Raw genomic sequence first — 23,702 nt, forward strand, 5'->3', positions numbered from 1 at the left:
GCCAGGCTGCTGATGGGTCTCTCTATAAGAGATCACATCCAGCCTGCGCTGGTCACTGCACTGGCTGCCAATAGCATACCGGATCCATTTCAAGGTGCTGGTTTTGACCTTTAAAGCCCTATATGGTCAGGGGCCTGTCTACCGGAGGGACCGCCTTTCCCCATATGTGCCCCAGAGAGCACTGAGGTCAGGGTTGCAAAACCGCCTAACTCTCCGTGGTCCGAAAGACGCCAGATTGGCTACCACTAGAGCTAGGGCCTTTTCAGTGGTGGCTCCACACTGGTGGAATGAGCTCCTGGAGAACATCAGGGCCCTGCGGGACCTTCTGGTGGATAGCTCCAAGTTGATTTCAGCACTGGTCAGCTCAGAGGCCCTCCATTGCCAGTCTCCCGTTGGGATCCATGAGGGAAAATGAGCGTGGCGCCGCGGCAGGCTCCAGTTCTCATTCCTCCTCACATTAGGGGGGTCTTCAGAGCCAGTAAACAGCCAGTCATCTGCGTTTCTGCTATGCTCCACCTCCTTCTGGTACAAAGGGGCTCGCCTTGGACGTACAACTGGGGTTCCAGCCTTTGTAGCATCCCAGAATTCGTCCCGATCGCCCACCTCATCAACAAAACGGAGCTCTTCCACCAGGCCTTTGATTAGGAGCTGCCACTGACGGATGAGCCATCGGAACATACTATGGCCCTTAGTGTTACACCATGGGATGCCACTTTCTTCTTGGATCATGTTTAGAAACTGCTGCCATCTGTATTGTCTTACTTGTACTTTATGTTATTATAGGAGTTTTACTGTATTTATTGTTTTATTGTATTTTATCTCGTGTAAGCCACCTTGAGCCAGTTCGCCCGGCAAGGCAGGATTAGAGATGTAAAATTTCCGGAAGCTTGGAAAAAAACCCGGGGGGAAACGGAAATTTCTTTTGTCTTTTCTAGATTGAAAGTCATTCTGTTACTTTAGGAACATAAAATATGACTATGGACATTTTTACTTGGCATGAAATTATCACAACTAGCATATTAAAAATATAGTGTATCCAAACAATTATTACAAACAGAATACCCACCCACATGCAAAAACAAAACTGAAACTTTTTTATTTTCTTCTGACAATAGCACCTCCTAAAGCAAGGAATGCATCTTGTTCTTGCATTGGAGTGTTCAGTTTGTAACCTAGTACTTGCTTGTTTTCGGTGCACAGAAATTAGATCAATCTGATACCATATACATATATATTTTAGAAATGATTTGGAAAATATTTGAACACCTTGTCTTAAAATATTTTATTCAACATGTTAAAATAAAACGTTCCATAATCAATTTTTTTTCCTTTCCTTTTCTTTTTTCAATTTTTCCAATTTTTCGGAAAAAAACAAAAAGGCTTCAGGAAAAAAACGGGGGGGGGGGGAACGTTTTTTTTCTGAATTTTTCTGTTTTTTTTCCGGGCCTTCACATCTCTAGGCAGGATATAAATGGAAAATAAATAAATAAATAAAATTTCTTGGGAGGGGATGTAGCATAGGGGCTTAAGGAACAACCTTTGATCCAGGAAACCTCTCATTTCAATCTCATTTGCCATGAACTGACCAGGTGTCTTTAGGCAAGGCACTCTCTCTCAGCCTGCAATATTGTGTTATTAATACTGACCTACCTTACAATGCTGCTGTAAGGATTACAACACGGTAATGTTTGTACAGCATTTTGCACACTGAATGCTTATTAGGAGCAGCAGCATACAAATATACTATGAAAACCATCTCTAAGAAGCTACTTGTGCATGTTTTAATTGTTAAGAAGTTAGATACTTGCAGTTAAAGCACAGCTTGTCACCATGAACACTTTCATCTCTAACTGTTTTCTTGTCTTACAGAGCCTATGGGTCACTGCCATGTGCTATTGGCTACTTTTGAGAAGGTGAGTTCTGTCTTTTTGGTGATATCTTGTCCAGGATGACTTTTATGCACTGTATATGGTTCTAGGCTTGTAGATATGGACACAGAGCTAGCTGGGGAGCACTCTTAGATAACAAGGTAGATTACTCATGGACTGGCAGGCAAGGCCCCACTTTACTTAGAATTAATTTACATGGGACAATATGTTTGATGGCACTGTTCTGTCACTAGGGCCCTGAAACTAGGGCCTGCTGTTGAATCACTACCTTTAGTTTTCTCCAGACTACTAGTTATCCCATCTAGGAAAACAATGCATATGAGGAAGAAGGTCCCAGACTTCCAGCTTGCTTCAGCGATGTGTAGCCCTGGTCCCTGGACATGCAAGTCAGTGTTGGCCCCTTCACAGAAGGAGAAAGGAGGTGAGGCCTGACTGAGGGAGCCAATCATTTCCAAGGAGTTGAAGGCTGGAACTCATAACCATATGCAGAAATGCAGCTTGCCCTGAGCAGCTGAAGGTATCCAGATGATGGCATTTTTTGAATATTGGCTGGGACCTCTGATGCGTTGTAGTTGTGTTATCTCTGAATGCAGAACTTCCTGTTGTCTTTTCTACTTATAGGATTCAAGCATCAGAGGAAAGGTCATTAGCTTTCCAAAGGTTGCTTGATCAAGCAGTAGCTATGATGCTGTTATACTCCTTACAGAATCAGTCAGACACAGCTGATTATAACCAAGAATGTCTGCACATAATTATGGTACACAGACAAGTTCATGTTTATAAATATATATATATAAAGCAAACACAAAAATAATGTCCAATCTATTTGAAAAAGTGTGCATGCACACGAAAGCTCATACCTTGAATAAACCTTTGTTGGTCTTAAAGGTGCCACTGGACTTTTAACCACTACACCAAACTGGAGAGCCAGTTTGGTGTAGTGGTTAAGTGTGCGGACTCTAATCTGGGAGAACCGGGTTTGATTCCCCACTCCTCCATTTGCACCTGCTGATGTGACCTTGGGTCAGTCACAAGCTCTGGCACAGCTGTCCTTGAAAAAGAGCAGTTTGTGTCAGAGCTCTCTCAGCCCCACCCACCTCACAGGGTGTCTGTTGTGGGGAGGGGAAGGGAAAGGAGTTTGTAAGCCGCTCTGAGACTCCAAGTGAAGGGCGGGGTATAAATCCAATTCTTCTTCTAAATGTGTTCTACTGGCTTCAGAACAACACTGCTGACCACCTGGAACAAAAATAATTACATAACGTAACGGTGACACAAATATTATGAACTGCAGACTACTTTGAACTATAATTATCTTTTGTAAGAACTAGAATTTAAAATAAAAATGCTGAGTGAGTGTAGGGGACGAAGTTGAAAGCAGAGTGATTCTTAGAAGATTCTGAAGCACAAGGTGGAGCTTCAATGGAATTGTAAAGAGGAACTAAGTAGTATCCTCTTGCAGAGATATTGGATACTTTTAGGCAGGTATGGATGAATTGTGTTTCATCACAAATTCCTTACCTTTAACGCCTCTTTTGAGTGATAGTTATATCAATGCTCTGATCAGGTCTCTTTTCCCCTCCCCTCTCCCAGCATGCTGATGGAAGCTTTTGTGTAAAACCCCTAAAGCAGAAGCAAGTGGTGAGTGTTATTTGGTTGGGGCTCCTTGGTTACCCTTCCGGGGAAGGTGTCTGGGATGGTGAACTGTGATTCCAATATAAAGGGGGGGGGGTGATTCAGCGATTTATTGTTCTTTCAGGCCAGTTTCTCTCTTCAACAGCCTATTGCAACAAACCTTAGAAAAAGGGAAGGAGAGCGCATGGAGAAAGGTGACTCAAGCCAAGGATGGCTTTAGTTAGTTTAGGTACCATGCCCTACAGGTAATGGAGGAATTCTTGTGTCTAGAGCCATGCAGGCCGTTCCTCGCAAGAAGGGGTAGCTCAGGGAGAAGAAAATTGTTTGCTAGTGAGGCTGTTGTAGTCTGTATTCCTGGAGGTGTCTATATCTCAGCTTCTGCTTTCTTCTACAGGTGGATGGTGTAAACTACCTCCTGCAGGAAATCTACGGAATAGAAAACAAATACAACACACAAGATTCCAAGGTAAAAATATAATTTGAAGACACAGGTAAACTATCCAGGCCCAACAAGATTTTTTTAATAAATGAAAATCCAAGAGACTGCCATTTTGACTAGAGGACGCGTCGTGCTTTGCCTGCTGGCTCCTTTTCCTACTTAAGATCCCCCCTAGCTTCTCTACACCCTGGGTTCTGGATACACACGTGATTATGATGATGATTCCATGTGGGGACCTTGGGTGGGGGGAAGCAGCTGGAGAGATTGTGCTGAACAGAAAAACAGCAGGCAGAGAGAGGTTTAAGAATCTACCCCCTCCCTCACTCCTCCATGCAAAATAGGGTTGCTATCTCTCATTTGGGAAACACCTGGAGATTTTCAGGTTGGTGCCTGAGGAGGGCGGGGCTTGGGGAGGGGAGGGGAGGGACTTCAGTGGGGTAGAATGCCACAGAGCCCACCTTCCAATGCACCCATTTTCTCCAGGTGAACTGATCTCTCTCGCCTGAAGATCAATTGTAATCGCAGGAGATCTCCAGCCACCACCGAGTGTCCAAGATATGAGGTTGAATATAACAGATTTTTCTGGACAATAATATCCCGCTTCCCAGGAAGGTCAGATCAGGAGAAATTAGTCATATTATTGGCAGACAGGGACAAATTCGTTACTTTCCAAATTGTAAGATTTCCTGTTGCCATCATAAACGATAAAAAGATGATGGAGTATTCTGGACAAAGTATGTCTGACCAGTGACTGCTCAACTCTGGGTTACTTGTAATTTGTCTCTGGACTGTATGGTCTCTTTTTCTTATTATTAGATACTTTTCATAATGAGTTTGTGTTTTAATATCTTCTGTTAAAATGTCCAATTTTTATTTTTTTTAATTCTTTTTCAAATCTTATCTTGTTGGACATTTCCATTTTACTTTGTATAGTTGCAATGGCTTTTTTTTTGCTAGTGTAATAAAGGTTGATTGATTGAATGACTGCAGGCTGTGATAATGAAAGAGAGTATATTTGTTAATTGAATGAGACTTCCATGCCCTGTGTGGCTCTGGTCCCCAGTGATGATCTCCTTCCAGCAAAAAAAAAACAACCCTAAAGACCTAAGATAATGTGGTCTAGAATAAAACAAGCAAATTAAACAATGTGATCTGAAATAAGCAGCTTTTCTGTCAAGGGTCTCACCGTTCTATATGTAAACGGCCTTGAGTACATATAGTTAAAAATTACACAACTACATATGACCATGTGATGATATTAACTACATATTGATCATTCTCAAGTTTTACTGCTTCTCTTCCCACCACCTGTTTTGGTAAGTGAGCTGGCATTTTTCTTGGGCTTCCAATGCAGGTGGCAGAGGGTGAGGTGAGCGACAACAGTGCAGAGTGTGTGGTCTGCCTCTCAGATGTCCGGGATACCCTAATCTTGCCATGCCGCCATCTTTGCCTGTGCAACACATGTGCTGACACCTTGCGTTATCAAGCCAACAACTGCCCCATCTGCAGGCTGCGTAAGTTCTTGTCTTCTGTTATACCTTGATCTTGACTAAAGTAGGTAGTCTTCTCGGGAAAATCAGTGGCTCACCATGTTTAATCCTTAAATTTTGCGCAATTTAGAGGTAAAAGTCATTAACATTGTATGCTGAACACATGCAGGATTCATTTGTGACTAAGCACCATTTTATCACTGCTTACCTTTAGAGATAAAGAACGACAAGAAGGCCTCTGTAAAGATCTGGCCAAGCTGTTCTTTTGTGAACTTGACTGGCTTAGCACGAAATGTTCATAAACAGAACCCTTTAAAGACAATCTCATTTTAGCACTTGTGCCTTTTCAGTGTTTTGGAGGATGATTTATTCTCTCAGTACCCCCTCCCCCTTTTTTGTCCTGCAGCATTTCGAGCCTTGCTGCAGATCCGAGCTATGAGGAAAAAACTTGGACCCCTTTCCCCTACCAACTTCAACCCTGTCATCGCATCCCAAACATCTGATTCGGAAGAACACTCGGTTAGTATTGGAGTGCTGACAGTTCAAATGCTGGCTTTGCCTCCTGCCCTTGCTAATTTGATCTTCTGGACTGTGAAATGGCTCCTGGGTTTGTTGCAGTCTCCAATTTTAGGGTTAAATGTGTCCCTGTTGTCTAGTTGTACAGAAGCTGTTATAGGCCAGTTACAGAACCCCTGGCTAGAGAGGGAGGTGGAACCTGGGGGAGAGATACCTCTGTGACAAATATAGCAATAGCATCACAGTCAGGGGCACAGGAAATTCAAAACTGTCAAAACAAACTGGAAATTTTTAAGCACAAGTCAGGGTCAGTTCACATTTTATGCAGCAAGCCTGTTTGCTATGTATACAGTGATGTTTGCAAAGTGTAGAAAAGGAATGAATGTTTGTGAACATGCAGTGGCATGTGCCAGAGACAGCTGATTGACTGTGCACTCCTTATCCTTCACAGATTCATTGCAGGTCTACAAATACAGGGTAGACGGGAAAGAGAAGCACCATTGATTAATATCCAATGGAAAATAAATAGGCTACTTTATCAAAATTGACAAACTGTTCACTCAATTCTTGAATGGCATTAATGGGCAATAGATTCAGGAGAGAAAAAAGAAATATTTCACGTGGTGAACAATTAACTGGTGGAACTCAAGGCCAACTCACAAATTATGAAGCCCGCATTGCTATCACAAGCACTTTGGATCAGATGGGAACTTGGAGTTCCACATTGGAATTCCGTTCCCAGTTATGTGGACACCAGTTTAAAATCAGGACAAGTGCGTGGGGAGAAGGGGGCTTCAGCCTGCTTCCCTTACATGCACACACACCAGTTTTTAAAATCTGAAATGGACTCAGAAGCTACCCAGAGACATTCTAGGTTGGGATGGCATTACAGGGGCAAAGGTTAAGCAGTAAAGGTTGCATCAGTGCTTAGTTCTTGTGGCCCTTTCTTACACGCCTGGGAAAATGCTAATTGCCACTTTGGGATCAGGAAGCAATTTTTTTCCAGGCCAGTTTGGCTGGAGATCCTGGAAGTTTTTTGTCATCTTCTGGGTGTGGAACAGCAGTCACTGCATGTTAAATAGTGGGTTCCATGGATGAGCAGGCTCGAGTCTAGTGATCAGCTCAACTTTGACTCCCATGCACGACTCCAGAGCCTCAGCTCTGTTAAATAGCTTACAATTGCCACACGCAAACACACCCCACTCCCAGTGATAGGCTATTTACATAACATTACTACTAGGGTCCTGGTCACACGGGCCGGGAAATGCAGGGGGGGGAGCGTGGCTGTTTGCCCTGGAGCAAAGTAACGCGCGGCAGGCCGATCACATGTCCCGTGGAGGTCACGTGGGTATGCCGTTAGGTGTCGATCACATGGCTATCCTGCAGCACGGCAAAGAAGCGGCACGGCGCGATCACACTGGCAATCGCTAGGCGTCGCTTCTGTGGCAAACGGGAATTTTTTCCCCTCACCACAGTGTGCACATGTGCCGGTGGGCGTTTGTGCGCATCCTGTTGAGTCTTAAAAAAAAAAATCTGGTTTGCGATGGGACATGGGCTGGTGCCGGATGCCATGGGATTCCAGCAGAAACGTGATCAGACGCCCGCCCTTGCCCCGCGTTTTCCGGAAACAAGCACATCGTATGTACTAGTTTTTTACTCTGTATCTTCGGCAAGAAGTTACAGGTTAGCCACGGGTGCACTATGCTTCCAAGATGTTGTGGTGTGATTGCGCCCGGAAAATCCACCTATCATCTCTATCTTTCGCGCGGCAAATGCTCCGTGTGAACGGGGCCCAGATTGATTACTTTCAGAATCCTGGCAGGCAGGGCCAGTGCCAGGGGTTTTTTTGCACACTAGGCGAAGCTACCTTCTGGCGCTGCCCCCCCCCCCCACTGTGCGCCCACCAATTTTCAAACATGAATGCATTTTAGGAAGAATGAAAAACACAAAATTTTAAATTGCTAATTTCTTTTTTAAAAAATTGTGAGAACAAGTAAATCATCTCTAGATATCAATTACCTCATTACACACTGTCTAAAAGCCAGCATGCTGAGTTGTAATTCTGAAATTCATTTGCCCTTTAACACCTATTTCCTACAGCTGTTTAGAAAGGGACTATCCCATGCTTTAAAATATAAAAAATAACAAGAGTAATGAGCACGGTTGGGGGCAAGAAGTTCCTCTCTAGACAAGTGACTGATGCTTTTTTCTTGACAGAGGTGCAAATGAGAGTAATATGTTTACGTTTTCAAGTCTCCAAAATGGGTGAGATGAGAAAATGGGAACATAACATGACTCCTTCCCCCTTCCCTTTTAAAACAAGACCTGAAATCACCCCCACAAATTTATGTAAGGCAGAGAGATAGAGAAAATGTCAAGTCCATCCGCAGGGAGAAAGAGAGAGAGGGCAGTACCCGGTGGGTTAGCTCCTGCTATGGCTCCTGCCCGGCCCCGGCTCTCTCCTCCTCATGCTGAGGCGGGCACTTGCCCCGCACACGGGGAGCGACCCAAAGAGGGGGGTACAGGCTCTGCTGGACAGGCTCACTCCTCCTTGGCTGCTGTGTGGCTCGCAGGGCTGGAGGGGCGGAGCCAGCCCCAACCTAGCCCCATGCTGCTGCTTGCTTCCCATGCGCGACTCACATCCTGCTGCAAGCCTGAGTGTGGGGTGGTAGCGAGACCTGGGCAGGGCTTAGCGAGGGCATGGGGGTTGCTGGGCAGGAGCAGGTTGCGGCATTTGTGGCGAGGGGCTGCAGGTGCCTTAGTTCGCACAGAGCCCAGCCATGGCACCCGGTCTTGTGGAGCGAGGAGAGGCAGGCAGTGCCTTCTGCTGGGCCTGACGCTGGGCCTGGTGAATCTTTCACCCATTGGCAAAGGGCGGGGAGGGGGGCAGCAGGCCAACGGGGAACCTATCTCACATGGCATCCCTAGGCAATTGCCTAACCCTGCCTTCTGGGAGCTCCGGCCCTGCTGGCAGGCTGTTATTCTTGTGCTCCAAGTTCAGCCAGTCTCTGGGGTGATTAAATCAAGGATGATTCAGTCCCAATACATAACACTGGTGGTGTGGGGGGAGGTAGTTGTGAATTTCCTGCATTGTGCAAAGGGTTGGACTAGATGACCCTGGAGGTACTTTCTATGATTCTGTGCCTCATAATCCCAATCCAGAGCAGGCCCTTGAGAAAAAAATCCCAGAACAGAATTTCAGTTCATGTTTGTTGACAGGCCATGTGTCTATCATATGGACTGTACAAAATGTGAACTGACCCTTAAGATAAGATGATAGGCGCTAATTTAGTTTTAGATGGGGATTAGACAAATACATAGAAATACATTTCCCACTCAAAGCTGCGCGGCCGCGTTTTGACCCGCGGCTTCGCCCGGTTTTTCCTGTGGTTTCGTGATCCTCAAAAAACAGGATCACGAAACCACGGGGAAAATCGGGCGAAGCCGCGGGTCAAAACGTGGCCGAGCGGCTTCGAGTGGGAAATCGACCAATAGAAGCGGGGCAAAGGGAGGCGCGACCGCAGCGCAGCTCGTGTGTGAAATCGGTCTCAGTTGGGTCTGAGCTGCTGTCTGTTGTTGCTTTTCCCTTGCCTCACAGTGCAGAATTAAGGTTCCTGGGCTGGTTGCTGAGGGAAGGAATTTCTCAGCTTTGGGCTTTATTGTTTGGCATTTTAGACAGCCTTACTCTTGCACGTTAACTCTGAAGTTTGTGAGTGGGGCTTGAGCTGGAGTTTTTGGGGCGTGGATCCTGAGGAGAGCAGGGGTTGGGGAGGGGAGGGACTTCAGCGTGGTAGACTGCCATAGAGTCCACCTTCCAAAGTGGCCATTTTCTCCAAGTGAACTGATCTCTGTCACCTGGAGATCAGTTGGAATCCCAGGAGACCTCCAGCCATCACCTGGAGGTTGGCAACCCTAGTTTTTGGCTGCTGCAAAAACGCTTCTTAAGCAGATTCCCCACCACCACCAGCTTATCCATCCTAGCACTATCACCTCACTGCATATCACACCTAATCCAATCAAGCCTGCTGTTGTCATTCATCTGCTATTGCCATTCGGCATCTGAAATCACCCTTATATCTCTGGTCCCTTGTGTTACATTTTATGGCACGCATGGTTTGGCCTGACAAAGTGACCTTTATGTCAGATCCAGCCCTTGTAACGAATGAGTTTGGTGCCTCTGGTCTAGAGGTTTTGAAGGCTTTTGTGGCAGTGAGCGACTGAAGGTTCTGACTGTGTCCTACAGAGATCTGGGTTGTAACCTAGCAATGCATTCACGGATTTGTCTTATGCAAGCTTGCACGCCCAGAATTTTGTGCAGATCTTCCCATACAGAACAGAGATTTCTTAATATTTAAGGCCTAATTCACACAAACAGCAGATGAGGCTTTCTCGATTGTACCACTTCTGACTGCAGTTGTGGAGAAATATTTTTATATGTGTTTCATTTTTTAAAATGTTACAGTTGGGAAATTAGGTGTTGGGGAGTAAATTTCTTGCCTGTTAGATTAGTTTTGTGTATGCATGGACTTTTTCTTCATGGGAAAGCCTTCAGCTATATGGTCTTTTCCCTATCCCTAATGCAGTCTGAAGAGATACATTCCAGATACAAGTTTACCACCTCACCTGTGGGTATGAGTAAACTTGGCCTCAGGTTTCATGTTAAGGGCATCTGTCCTAATGGTTGTGCAAATTTTGTTTGAATACATGCAAGCTGAGTCTGGGAGAAAATGTGTATGTTTCCATGTTTGTTTGGGGGTGGGGTTGTGTGCATATGTAGCTTCTCATGCCCTGCATGACTGTGGCCCCCAGTGGCATTTCACTACTACCAAAATCTTGCACCTAGTACCTCTCCTTCAGAGATTTCAGGCTAAACAAAAGCTAACATACATTGTTCAGAGACAAGCACGTGACTTAAGCAACTCTGATAGAAGAATTGCTTATTTCACAATAGTATCAGCCTCTGGCCTTCCTGCACGTGTCAGCTTTTTGGAGAGGGATTGAAGCTTTCTGATCTGTTTCAAGCGCCCTTGTTAAACCATGTTTGCTACTGCTGAAAGTGACCTTCTCACACCCATCTCTGGTTCCTCTAGTCTTCAGAGAATATCCCTCCTGGCTATGAGGTGGTCTCCCTCCTGGAAGCCCTTAATGGGCCTCTGACTCCATCCCCAGCAGCCCTTCCACTCCACGTTCTTGGGGACAGCCACGTTTCGGGCATGCTGCCTTCATATGGCAGTGACAGCCACCTGCCTCCCGTGAGGACACTATCTCCCCTTGACCGTGTGTCGGATTGTGGTGGCCAAGGACTCAAGCTGAAGAAGAGCCTTTCCAAGTAAGTGATCTGCAAGTCTCTCCCTCCTGCACTGCTGTAGCTGTCCTGCAACTTGCAAAAGCTGGGCTACAAATGGCTGGCAACCCTTCTCCTTGAGTTATGTTTACTGTCTGATGTAACTAACTGCCTTTCATATGTACCTGAACATCAAATAAAGCTCCAAAGTATTCCAATTCTTAAGGAATTCTTGTTATTTAAATGTTCTTATTTAAATGTACTATTCAAAACAATTGGTACACAGACAAGTTAAGAACTTTTTAATAATATATTTATTAGATTTTCAAAGATAATAAACACATACACCACAAACATATAGACCAAAGACACAAACAAATTTACAAACATAGACTAGGAATATTTTCTATACAGTAACATAGCCAGGCAAAGAAAAACAACAACAACAACATTTATTTATTTATTTATATTTATTTATTTATTATATTTATTATAACATTTCACCAGTGAACACACACTTCTGATAGAACCATCTTTTAAGATTTAACTTTCCATTTTGTTTAGCTACACATTTTGTTCAAGTTAGTTTTACAAATTATTCAAATTGATATTACAGGTTAATTTTCAAGTCACCATTCAGAATCAACATTATTCTCTCAAAGAAAGGTTCTAACAACGTCTCAAACTATTAATCCCATTTCATTACCATTTACTCCCGGAGTCTATATATTTCTCACTTATATATATTTTAAAATTAATTTTTAGCCCATTATAGTTAGGATTATAGACTCAATTTTCCCAGTTAGGAGCAGGAGTAATAAACCTTTCAAGTCACTTTTACTACAGCTTATTATAGCCTTTTGTCCACTTTGGAACAGTGAAGTTTATTCTGGGAATGTAAAGTTTCCTTCTAGTTCTTGTCTGTGTAGCAATTGTTTTGAATAGTACATTTAAATAAGAACATTTAAATAACACAAATTGCTTAAGAACTGGAATACTTTGGAGCTTTATTTGATGTTAAGTTACATATGGTTTACATTATTCATCAATTTCCTTAAATTGTTATAAATTTCATATGTACCTAGCTAGTTGTGCAAGGGCGCTTGGTCTTTTTGGTGGCTTCCAGCATTTTATGGCTTTTGCTTTCCAGCATGACTTGTGTTAGTAGGTTGATGGATTGCTTTCCTTTGCCCAGGTCAATCTCCCAGAATTCTTCAGTACTACATGAAGAAGATGATAAGTCCTGCAGTGAATCTGAAATCAGGATCTCCAGGAGAAAGTCTCCTTGTCATCATGAAGAGGTGATGTTTTGTTTTGTTTAAAAGGGTTTGGGGTCTCTTTCGAAAACTGTCTCAGTTTCTGCTTTACTTTTTTTTCCTTGGGGATGAAGACTGTATTCAGAAGCCATGATAAATCATGAATGTAGATGTTCCAAGAAACTGAGGTTTATGGCTGGCCCTAAACTGGCCTTTCAAACTAGGGTTTATACTAATTGTGGTTTGTTGTGATGGCTGAATTCACAAACCATAGTTTGAGTAGCACTTACAGCCACGTGGCCAGAAATAAAGAGGATGCTTCCTTTTCTGGTGGCAGGAGAAGAGGCAAGAAGCAAGAAGCAAACCAACCAGGAGTTGTTGTTACTTGCATCTTGTTAGTAACCAAGAGTTGATTGTACCAATCTCAGTTTAAACAAACTATTTTTGTCACAATGTCTGATTGCAGCCATTCTCTGTAGAACAGACACTGGGAGGGAAGGTTCCACAGTTTGCCTGTCAAATATAACAGGAGGTGAATACGATGGCTTTGGTAGTCAGCCAAAGTATTGACACTCAGCCTATAATAATGGTCCGTTTACTGGAAATAACAGCAAAAAAATTAAAAATAGTTGTTTGCCACTCAATAATCTCATACGATAAGTAGGATAATTTAAAAAAACACACAAATCTTTGCTTCTGGTGGTTGTTGTTTTTTCTTCAGGAACGTGGTATAACTCCTGAGAGTGAAAACCTCACCTTATCCTCATCAGGTGCAATAGACCAGTCTTCATGTACAGGGACACCTCTTTCTTCTACCATCTCTTCCCCAGAAGGTACAATAGGAGAGTTTACTTGTCTTGCTTGTTCTGATCGATCACTTACACTGTCCTTGCCAACCATATTCTAGGTTTCCTTGAGAAAGGTCACTCTCCAGCTCCCTGATCTTTGCCCACCACCATCCCACACTCCTTGGAGAGGAAGGTCTGCATAGCCTGAACTCAGTGTCTGATGCATCATCAACATGTATCTGAGCTTTAAAAAAAATGGCTTTGCAGTTTTGTTCAAGGCAGAGGATTGGGTTTAACTTTGGAAATTCTTAAATGGGATTTGGGACTCATTAGCAAACGTATTGCTTATAACCCGTCTCCATCATGTCTCCATGTCTTGCCTGCACCCTTCCTTCTTTTCCCTAGGTCCTGTTAGCAATAGTCTGGCACAGTCAGTCATGTCTATGGCCTCCTCTCAAAGCCAGCACTCTGAGATCAGCACTGACACCATGTCTTCCATGTCAGGCTCCTATGTAGCTCCTGGCACTGAGGAAGAGGGGGACATAATCCCGTCCCCAGGTGTTGCCAGTGGGATACCCTCAGAAGAAGACGTAAGTATGGCCAAGCTGACCAGAGTGACATGTAGTACAAATTGTGGTGATGGATTCAGTTTCTGTCTTTATTGGAAGAAACCGTTGTCTGCAGGTATTACGTACCAGGGCAATTTAAGTACTTCAGAATCCTTGTAACACTTTAAGTGTGTACTGGTTTTAAAAAGCAGTTGCAGCCGTTTTGACATTTGAATGGAACACAGTAGCTATATGGCTTATCTGTCACGAAAGATGGCAGCAACTTGTGTGGTGCCCATGTTGAATACAGTTTTATGTATGCACTGCCTGTGAATTACATAAGTTGAAACAGTAATGACAGCCAGACATGACCGCTGTGTCTTGTTGATATTCTTATTGAAAGTACAGGAAGAAAGCAGGTGAGATGCATTGAGGAGTGATGTGGGGTATAAGAGTTGATGCTACTGATACAGTTTTCTAGATGGTCTTAAATACTGATACAGGTTATTTCACAGTAAGTCTAAGTTTATTCTTTCTCATTTTAGTCAACTCCTGTTGAATCCCCAGATGCAAATTTCGTCAGTATCTCAGCAGAGGAGCTAGATGCTGAGGTAAAGATATGAAAGTTTATTTAATATATGGGATCTGATGGGGTAGAGTGACAAATATCTTTTGATATTAAAGCTAATTGTGGTCAGGTAATTGTATTTTAAGGGACTTGCGTGGCCGGTCATAAAAAATACTGGTCAAAGAAATTAGTAATCTGATTGGAGAAGGATCCTTCATGAGTCAGGGGTGGAATAGATGCAGGAACTGGGGACCACCAATGAATGAGGTAATTTATGTAACAGTTTGATAGGTCACAACAGCAAGAAGTAAACAAGAATCTGGGCCAATGAGGGGACTGTTTGTCCTGAATAATTTGGACCATCATGGACAGAGTGGTTAAGTGAACCTATTCTATAGAGTTTCATTCCTTTTTGCCCAAGCAGAACGTTTCTATACCTGTGTGACTGGGGCTACTATCCTAGGGGTGAACATTCCCCAATTTCAGGCCCACAAGCATCAGTGCCTCTTTTTTTTTATGGGGTTAAAGTACCACCACACTGGATTTCATATACAATCTATTATTATGTTCAGTCAGTCAGCCTGATCCAGACTGGTTGGTTCTTTCATTGTAACCATTCCTTTTGTAATCGCTCAAATGTAAGCTAACTATAGCTTCTAGTTCATCTTTGGTCTTCTGTGGAGGCACACATTGGGACTGCGCTTGCACAGGCCAACCACTGGAGGATTCCTTCCCGACTTTTACCTCTCTCCTTGCCTAAAGCTGAAGGAGGGGAGCCTGTCCCAGAGCTGAAAGTGCGTTTTCCTACCCAAACGGTCACATGCTCCTGGAAGGGGGCCCCCCTTCCCTCCTTCAGTTTTTTTCTTGCCACCACTGAGCAAAGAAATGTTTTCTTCCAGCTTCTTTTTCCTTTGTCTTTGTGATGTTGCAGAAAGCACGATTAAAGAATTGTTCCCAGTGTGGGACTAAGATGACCCATTCATTCTTCTTTTTTGTATTTGTGTGTTTTTTTTGTATTTTTCATTTGTGTGTGTGTGTGTGTGTGTGTGTGAGAGAGAGAGAGAGAGAGAGAGAGAGAGAGAGTGCACCTGGAAGTCATGGCAACCTCTGATGACCGGCCCCTACTGGGGGCCTGGAGGATATTCAGAAAGGTGGCTGAATAAAGTCTGCCCTTGCCTCCCAACTGCTGGTGTTCCAAGGAGGTCTCCCATCCAATACTTGCCAGAGTCGACCTTGTTTGGCTTCTGAGATCTGACAAGATCAGGATTGCCTGAGCTATCCAAATCAGGGCACGATGACCCAATCTGGTGGGCATACTTTGTGCCTCTTTGCCTTGGTCAGTTGCACATTCTGACTTCAGTTTATGCCCAAGGTGAGGTCCAATAGAGCAGCTTGACTTAAGGCTAGCCTGTGGGAGAAAGCTCTTTCATGCCCTGAGAGCAACAAAATACTTTTGATAGCAAGTCTCGTGCCTTGACCAATCAACCATCACATATGCTTTTGGTGATATCAGTGCCGTCGGCAGGCGATCTTGCTCTGCTGCCAAACTGCCCCCTAAGAAGGCCAGGGTGAAATAAAAACATAAAGAGAGACATTGTGACAAGTGTCACTCAGCTCCTTGGTGCTCTCTGGTTTTGACCTCTCTACTGGTTCCAACAGATCTGATGCATCGATTCCAGTATCGATTCCAATTTCAGTTCTGGATGTCCTGCCACCAAGAACCCCATCACCGCACCTGCAGTCATTGGCCCTATTATGATCAGAAGGATGAGATAGAGCCTAATTCTGAGTAGGTTCTGCAAACCCAGACAGACCTGATTCTGGCGTCACAGTCCACCCAGCCAGTTCCATGGCCCTCTTGAGGCCCCTCCACAATGCTGGCAGCAGTATCCTTTCTATTATCCTTCTCCCTTCCTGAATGAATGGGGTGATCATCCTGCATCTGTTGGTGAACCTCCCCTCCAGGAGTGTCGCAGATATCTGCCCACCTCTACCTGGTCACACCACCCATGGAGAGGGGATTTCCTGTGCTCTCTGAGTCAGACAAAGAGGGTGCTGTTTTTCCATCAGCTCTGGCCCACCCTCCAACCCTTCACCTGAAGACACTGTAGGTAGTATGGATCCCAATGAAGACTTGTGGCTGTACGCTGATAAGAATGGCCAAGACACTGGAGATTCAAGTCACCTTGTTGGTTCCTAGACATAATGATAAAATATTGGGGAGACTTTACTCTGACTCCCTGGTGGCAGTTGCCTTCCCCATACTGGAGGGAATCTTAGACATCTCCAGCTCTATATGGGAGAAACCATCTACTGTCCCTGCTACCTCAAAAAGAGTGGAAAACCTTTACAGAGTGCAGTAGGAGGGTTGTCCTTACCTTTTCACACACCCAGCCCCACCATCCCTCATTACAGAGGAAATGCAGGCTCATCACCGACCAGGTACCCATTCCTCTCCTGCTGACAGAGAGGGACATAAAATGGATGCCATCAGCAGAAAGGCATATTCTTCATCGGCTCTCAACCTCAGGATTGCCAACTATGCAGTCACAATGAAGAAGAAGAGTTGGTTTTATACCCTGCTCTTCACTACCCTAAGGAGTCTAGGAACAGTTTACAATCACCTTCTCTGGTGGTCCAGGAGTGGGGCAGTCCTTCAGACTCCTTACTCCTGGGAATAGCTCCTCCTCTCTGAAGGCAGGGCCAGCAGACTCTTTAGTCACGGAGGGGAGGGGCTTGACCCCTGGAACCCAGTCTCTCCAGCCCTGCCTTCTGAGCAGGACTTTGCAGACAGGGCTCCATTGGAGCACAGTAATTAGAAGAAGGAAGGAAGGAAGAATAAACCAGAAGGAGAAGGGCAGGAACAGGTAGCTTCATAGCTCCTCTGTCCCCCCCCCCACTTCCTTCTGACCATTTACAGCCGCAGGAGAACCTGGGAGAACCCTGGGGAACTGCAACACCAACAAGACTTCCACTAGCGCTTCCAGTCCAGGGGGGGGGGACTGGTTGATGAGCCTTCACTCCCTGCCCATAGGCAGCCTAGGAGGTAAGCGGTAGAGTCTCCAGTGTCAGCGGGGCTGCCACAGCTGCGCCAAAGAATCCTCACCTGCTGACTACAATCGGCTCCTTGTTCTTACAGACGTGGGAGGCCAATTCCAAGTCCTGATCCATGATGGTGCGATAAGCAGGGAAAGGGACTGGGAGGGCTTCTTCCCGAGGCTGACCCAACCCCCTCCCCCATAGATTATAAGGGGTAGAAGGGAAGGTACTGCGGTGGCCAGGGCACTGGAGAAGAAAAGGAGATGGGGAAGGGCTCCTTCACTAGCATGGCAATCCTTCCCTCCCCCCCCTCCAGGCTAGCTTACATTTAAGCTTGGAGGCCAAGAAAGACCCAGAACATGGATGGGAGACTACCTGGAAGCAATGCTCCCTCTAAGCTGTGGAGTCCTGTGAGCAAAAATTCTACTTTGTGAGCTACTGGCATTAAAGTTGTGAGCAAGCTACTGTGTAAGTGAATTTGCTCTGGAGCCATCCTTCCTGAGCTAAGACAAAAAAAGTGTGAGCCAGAGGCTAAAAAACTGTGAGCTAGCTCATACTAACTCAGCTTTAGGGCTGCCAATTCCCCCCGGGGGGCGGATTTCCCCCCGCTTTGGAGGCCCAATTTCCACCGCTGCGGAATTGGACCCCGGGGGAAAACCCACCCTGGCATGCACATCAGCCGGATGTGACGTGCTGACGCCGGGCATGCTGGGGCATGCTGGGGGTGGGGCCACAGCCATCTGAGGGGAAAACTCTATGTTTTCCCCTCAAATGGCTGTGACCCCGCCCCCAGCGTGCCCGGTGTCAGCACGTCACATCCGGCTGACATGCATGCGGCACGCACGCGCTCAAGACGCTGTCCGGGAGCCCCCTGCCACAGAACAAAAGGTATTTGGCAACCCTACTCAGCTTAGAGGGAACACTGCCTGGGAGTTCTAGGGTTGTTAGGTATACTGAACAAATACCTCCCAACTTGGGGTTTGTTCAAAGCTCTCCCCCCCCCCCCACGACCTTTCAGGGCCATAGAAAGTCTAGGCAATGGGAAATAAAGTTGGGAAGCAGCCATTTTGGGGATAAAGTTGCTACTTTCATTTTCAGGGAGAGTATGCTACTAAAGCAGGATCCTCCACTTCTCTGAAACTGGAAACTGAAACTTGTACTTTTGTCCTGGCTGAGTCTCCTAAATCCCCTTTGAATAGGGTTGCCAACCCCCCCCGGTTTGCCAGGGGTCCCCCCCCCAGATGGCCAGCGGGGGAAACCCCACCCCCAACACCCACAGCCACCCATCTCTCTACCTTTAAGTGTGTGCAACCTGTGTTTCATCCCAAGCGCGAACTCCGCAAGCTTGCAGGGAAAAGCCAGCTTCATTCTTAAAAGGGAAACGCAGCTGCTCTTAAAGGGGAATCGCCGGCTGCCGGCTACTTTAACTGCAGGGAATTGCCGTTTCTGGAGATCCGGCACACGGGTGGGTGGGTGGGGGATGGCAGACGTCCCCAACGTGACGTCATCACGTTGGGGATGCCCCACCCCCTCCAGGAACGCCCCCAAAGTCCCCCGCTGGGGGTGGAAGATGGACTTGGCAACCCTACCTCTAAATCAAGCACAGGAACACCCATTTGGGAAAGAGGCTCAATCTAACCTTCTTTCATGATTGAAACTAGAAATGAGGAAGGAGTTTAAAGCCTTGTGGCAGGAGTCTCACAGGTGTCCCCACACTCCCCAGTGTTACAAAAGGCACAGCCCTCGTGAGTGGGAACCTGATTTTCCCGGAAAAAAAGAGAAAAAAGGCCCAAGAATACCAAAGGGAACATAGTCCTCTATTAGATGAACTAGAGTCTGATTCAACATCTGAAGACTCTGGTTCACCCAAAGAAGAGGGTGAATTGTCAGAAAAGGAGGTGGATCCTGTGGCCCAATCTAGGCTTTTCCCACAGGAATCCACATTAGGACACTTGAATTAGCTTAAACCACAAAAGAAAAGGAGGAAGATGATTCTGGCTTTCCTGTAGGATCAGACAAAACCATGCCCAAATCCAGTGCTAAAACAGTGGGGGTACCACTGCCAGCAGCCTTCTATAATGTTATGAAGGCAAAGTGGGAGCACTCAGCTAAACCTAAAGCCACTCACCTGGTTCTTTGGGAAGTTTTATTCTCTGATACCAGAAGCTTCAAAAAAGCTGAAACTGTCCATAGTAGATGACCCAATTAATAGCCTGGCATCCACCTCAGTTCTTCCTATGGGAGCAGATGGGTTTCCAAAAGAGAACAGCAAGCGCATAGAACAAGCCCTGAGGAGAGATTTCGAAGCATCGGCTAATGCTCTAAGAGCTTCTGTTACAGGGTTCTTGTTTGCCAGAGCAGCATATGCATGATCTTCTGATCTGGCAAAAGCAGGTAGTGGCATTCCTAAAGAACTAAAGAAGATTGTTCTTGCCATGGCCTTTGCGACGGATGTCACACTGGATGCAGTGCAACCTTCGCCCAGGAGCATAGCTTGCAGTGTCACGGCAAGACGTAACACCTGGCTGAGGAGCTGGGATGTGGATCCTTCAGCACGGGTTAACGTGGCAACAGTTCCATTCAAAGGTACCAACCTGTTTGGAGAAAGTCTGGAAAGGTACCTTGTTGAAGATAAGGATAAGAAGAAGGTTCTTCCCTGAAAGAAGAGGGAAGGAAAAATGAGATGATATCTTCAGTCCTTTGGGGACTCCAGAAGAGAGACCAAAACTGGCAATAATAGATCTTACAAAGACAAGTGGCAACCCAAATTAAAAAACGGCAGATCATCCTCTTTCTCCACTAAGCAATCCCAGAATGGCAAGAACGTGAAGAAAGGATCCCAGGCATGTCTATGCTGGAAAGAGGACACAGACAGGAGTCGGGGTTCAACATCAGCAGTTTGCACAGGTATGGCAGAGGACGGTCACAGACAGATGGGTTCTGGTCACTGTCACAACAGGATATTCCCTGGAATTTTGGTCAGTACCTTCAAACCGTTTTATGGAGCTACCAAAGAACGGATCCAGAGTGAAACACAGACAACTGGAAGTGGCCATTGCCCATCTGCTCGAGATAGGGGCAATAGAATTGGTCCCATTCCTAGAGAGATCTCAAGGAGTCTACTCAGTCTTCTTCACCATACCAAAGAAGAATGGGGATGTAAGAGCGATTTTGGACCTAAAATGGCTAAACAAGCGGGTAGTTACCAGAAAGTTCAAGATGGAAATGGTGAAATCCATTCTGACCTCCATACACAAAGGGGACTATATGGCGTCCATAGACTTATCAGAAACTTATCTACACATACCAATTCAGGAAGCTCATCACAGGTTTCTTCGATTCGCCTACCACGGAGACCATTACCAGTATCGGGCACTTCCTTTTAACCTGAAGTCCTCACCGAGGATCTTCACAAAGGTCCTAGTGGCCTTGGTTGCCTACCTCAGAACCAAGGGGGTATCACTGTACCCCTACTTAGATGACATATTCGTCATGGCCAACTTATACGATCTAACGGTAAAGTCATTGGAGATCATGATGAAGGTACTCAGAGATGATGGGTTCTTGATCAACTTGGAAAAGAGTTCTTTGATACTGTCTCAATCCCTACTTCATCTGGGAGTGTGCATTGACACGGTGAGGGAGAGAGTGTTTCTGTCTCAAGACAGACAACAGAAACTAAAACAACTGACACAGGAGGTCATGCTTTTACAAAGAGTGGAAGTTATGATACTAGCACAACTCTTGGGAATGCAAGTATCGTGCCAGGAGGTGTTACAATGGGCCAGGTTCCACACACGTCCTCTACAATGCTTTCTCCTCCCCTTTCAGGACTTGATAGTTTAGAAGAGGGCCAGAAAGGTGGACCTTCCACAGGTAGTGAGACAACAGTTAGCTTGGTAGCTAGAACCAGACCACTTCTCAGAGGGCATGCCACTCAGGGAGCCAGTCCGAGTGTAATCACAACGGACGTAAGCCTGTTTGGTTGGGGGACGCATATGAAGGGGGAAATGGGACAAGGCACTTGGAGCCTGACGGAGAGTTCCAACAGCACGAATCTGCTGGAGCTAAGGGCGATCAGAATGGCTCTGGAGAAATTCCAGGGAGAGATAATAGGCAGTCACATATTGGTCCAAATGGACAACAGCAAAGGCTTATGTCAACAGACAAGGTGGAACATGCTTCAGACGGCTGCGCAAGGAAGCAAGCAAGACACACATCCTGTCCATAAAGGTGATACATGTGGCAGGTCAGGAGAACACTGTGGCTGAGTCGGAGTGGATGCTCAACAGGACAGTGTTTGTTCTCTGTCACAGATTTGGAACACCGGAAGTGGTGAACAAAATCGTTAAACAAGAAACTTTGTATCAAGACTAAAGAATCCTCTGGCAATGGGCAATGGGCACAGATGCACTACATCTTGAGTGGCCAAAGACACTACTGTATGCCTTCCCACCAATTCAAGTCATTCAAAGAGTGGTCCAAAGAGTGTTAGATCAAAAAGCAGAGATCATTCTAGTGGCCCCATTTTGGTCCCATCGGTCCTGGTTTCAAGATCTGCAGAGACTGTCAGTGGGTGAACCATGGCATCTGCCTCCAGTGGCAGATCTCCTGACACAGGCAGTGGTGGTTCATCCTCAGCCAGGGACATTAAGTCTCACAGCCTGGAGATTTAGCGGCAGCAGCTGATGAAAATAGGCTATCCACAGGGGGTGGTTAAGACCATGCTAGTGGCCAGGATCTACTAACAGGGTCTATAATAACACATGGGCAGTGTTTCATTCTTGGTGCATAGGGAGGGGGCAGGACTCTCATAGGGCACCTGTGGGTGAGGTCCTGTCCTTCCTTCAAAAGGGGTTGGAGAAAGGACTTAGCACAAGCACCCTGAGGAGGCAGGTGGCAGCTATCTCCACCATCAGGGGAACTCGGAAAGGTATTTCACTAGCTAGACACCCTCATGTTAAAAGGTTCCTAAGGGTTACGTCCCTCTTGAATCCTCCACAGACACATAGGTTTCCAACTTGGAACCTCAACATAGTCCTCAAGGCTCTGTGTAAGGTCCACTTTGAGCTGATGGCAGCATATGCCTTAAAGTAGCTGACCTTTAAGACAATCTTTCTGGTGAGCATTACTTCAGCATGGAGGGTATCGGAACTGAGGGCCCTCTCAGTAGACAAGGAATTATGTGTCTTCCATAATGACAGAGTGGTCCTCCGTACTGATCCAGCCTTTGTCCCTAACGTCTATTTGGCCTTCCATAGGTCCATGGATATTGTCCTTCCGTCTTTCTGCCCAAACCTTGAAGGACAGAAGGAAAAGGAATGGCATTGCCTGGATGTGAGGAGGACACTACGGTTCTACTTGGATAGGACGAGGCATGTGAGAAGCACTGACTTCCTATTTGTCTCTTTCAGGAAATCGTCCCTAGGTAGGAAGGTTTCTTCTTCCTCCCTAAGTAGATGGATTCGAGCGTACATATGTTTGGCGTATAGGGCTAGGGGTCTGGAGCCTCCCCAGGGGGTTATGGCCCATTCCCTCAGAGGGGCAGCCACCTCTGCAGCCTATAGGGCTTCCCCATCACTGGAGGTGGTCTGCAAGGCGGCTACCTGGAAATCAGTGCACTCCTTTATGAGGCACTATAGAATAGACAAGATGGCCTCAGCAAAGGCTGCCTTCAGCTGTAGGGTCTTACAGCACACCTTGTAGGGGGGGAAGTGGTTGGACCCACCCTGGAGCGTACTGCTTTTTCACATCCCAGGAGTAAGGAGTCTGAAGGACTGCCCCACTCCTGGACCACCAGAGAATGAAAGATTTGTCTCCACTTACTGTGAAGCATCCTTCTTGGTGGTCCAGAGTGGGGCAGTCCTGCCCACCCTTGTGCATGGGGACCACTTCCTTCATCAACAGGAGTGTTGTTTTTTCTGTCTGTGTACAGACAGGGGTTAGGGCTTGGTTCCATTTGGGGACGGATTAGTTCAAGTTTTGTTGGATGGTTAGCTCCCTGTTGGGAGCGATATGTTGTCAGTTTCCTTTTCAGTTAAGGGGAATGGGGGCTTGGAAAACGACTGGGTTTCAGGGGTCAAGCCCCTCCCCTATGTGACTAAAGAGTCTGCCGGCCCTGCCTTCAGAGAGGAGGAGCTATTCCCAGGAGTAAGGACTCTGAAGGACTGCCCCACTGTGGACCACCAAGAAGGAAGCTTCACAGGAAGTGGAGACAAATCTTCCATTCACTTCGTCTCCCCACAACACACAC

At 46.0% G+C, this 23,702-nt stretch overlaps 1 protein-coding gene across 1 annotated transcript in view; it reads left to right on the forward strand.

Annotated features, from left to right (window-relative positions):
• RNF157 (ring finger protein 157) overlaps positions 1–23,702 on the forward strand; it is a 66,013-nt gene that overhangs the window by 16,872 nt on the left and 25,439 nt on the right. The window contains exons 6-15 of the mRNA XM_015414440.1: positions 1,870–1,913; positions 3,480–3,527; positions 3,916–3,987; positions 5,315–5,474; positions 5,857–5,969; positions 11,057–11,295; positions 12,446–12,551; positions 13,228–13,339; positions 13,700–13,884; positions 14,388–14,453. Coding sequence (XP_015269926.1) covers positions 1,870–1,913; positions 3,480–3,527; positions 3,916–3,987; positions 5,315–5,474; positions 5,857–5,969; positions 11,057–11,295; positions 12,446–12,551; positions 13,228–13,339; positions 13,700–13,884; positions 14,388–14,453 — 1,145 coding nt within the window. The remainder of the gene's footprint in view (positions 1–1,869; positions 1,914–3,479; positions 3,528–3,915; positions 3,988–5,314; positions 5,475–5,856; positions 5,970–11,056; positions 11,296–12,445; positions 12,552–13,227; positions 13,340–13,699; positions 13,885–14,387; positions 14,454–23,702) is intronic.

Source organism: Gekko japonicus, unplaced genomic scaffold (assembly GCF_001447785.1).
Source record: "Gekko japonicus isolate JY-2015 unplaced genomic scaffold, Gekko_japonicus_V1.1 scaffold277, whole genome shotgun sequence".
NCBI classification, from domain to species: domain Eukaryota; kingdom Metazoa; phylum Chordata; class Lepidosauria; order Squamata; family Gekkonidae; genus Gekko; species Gekko japonicus.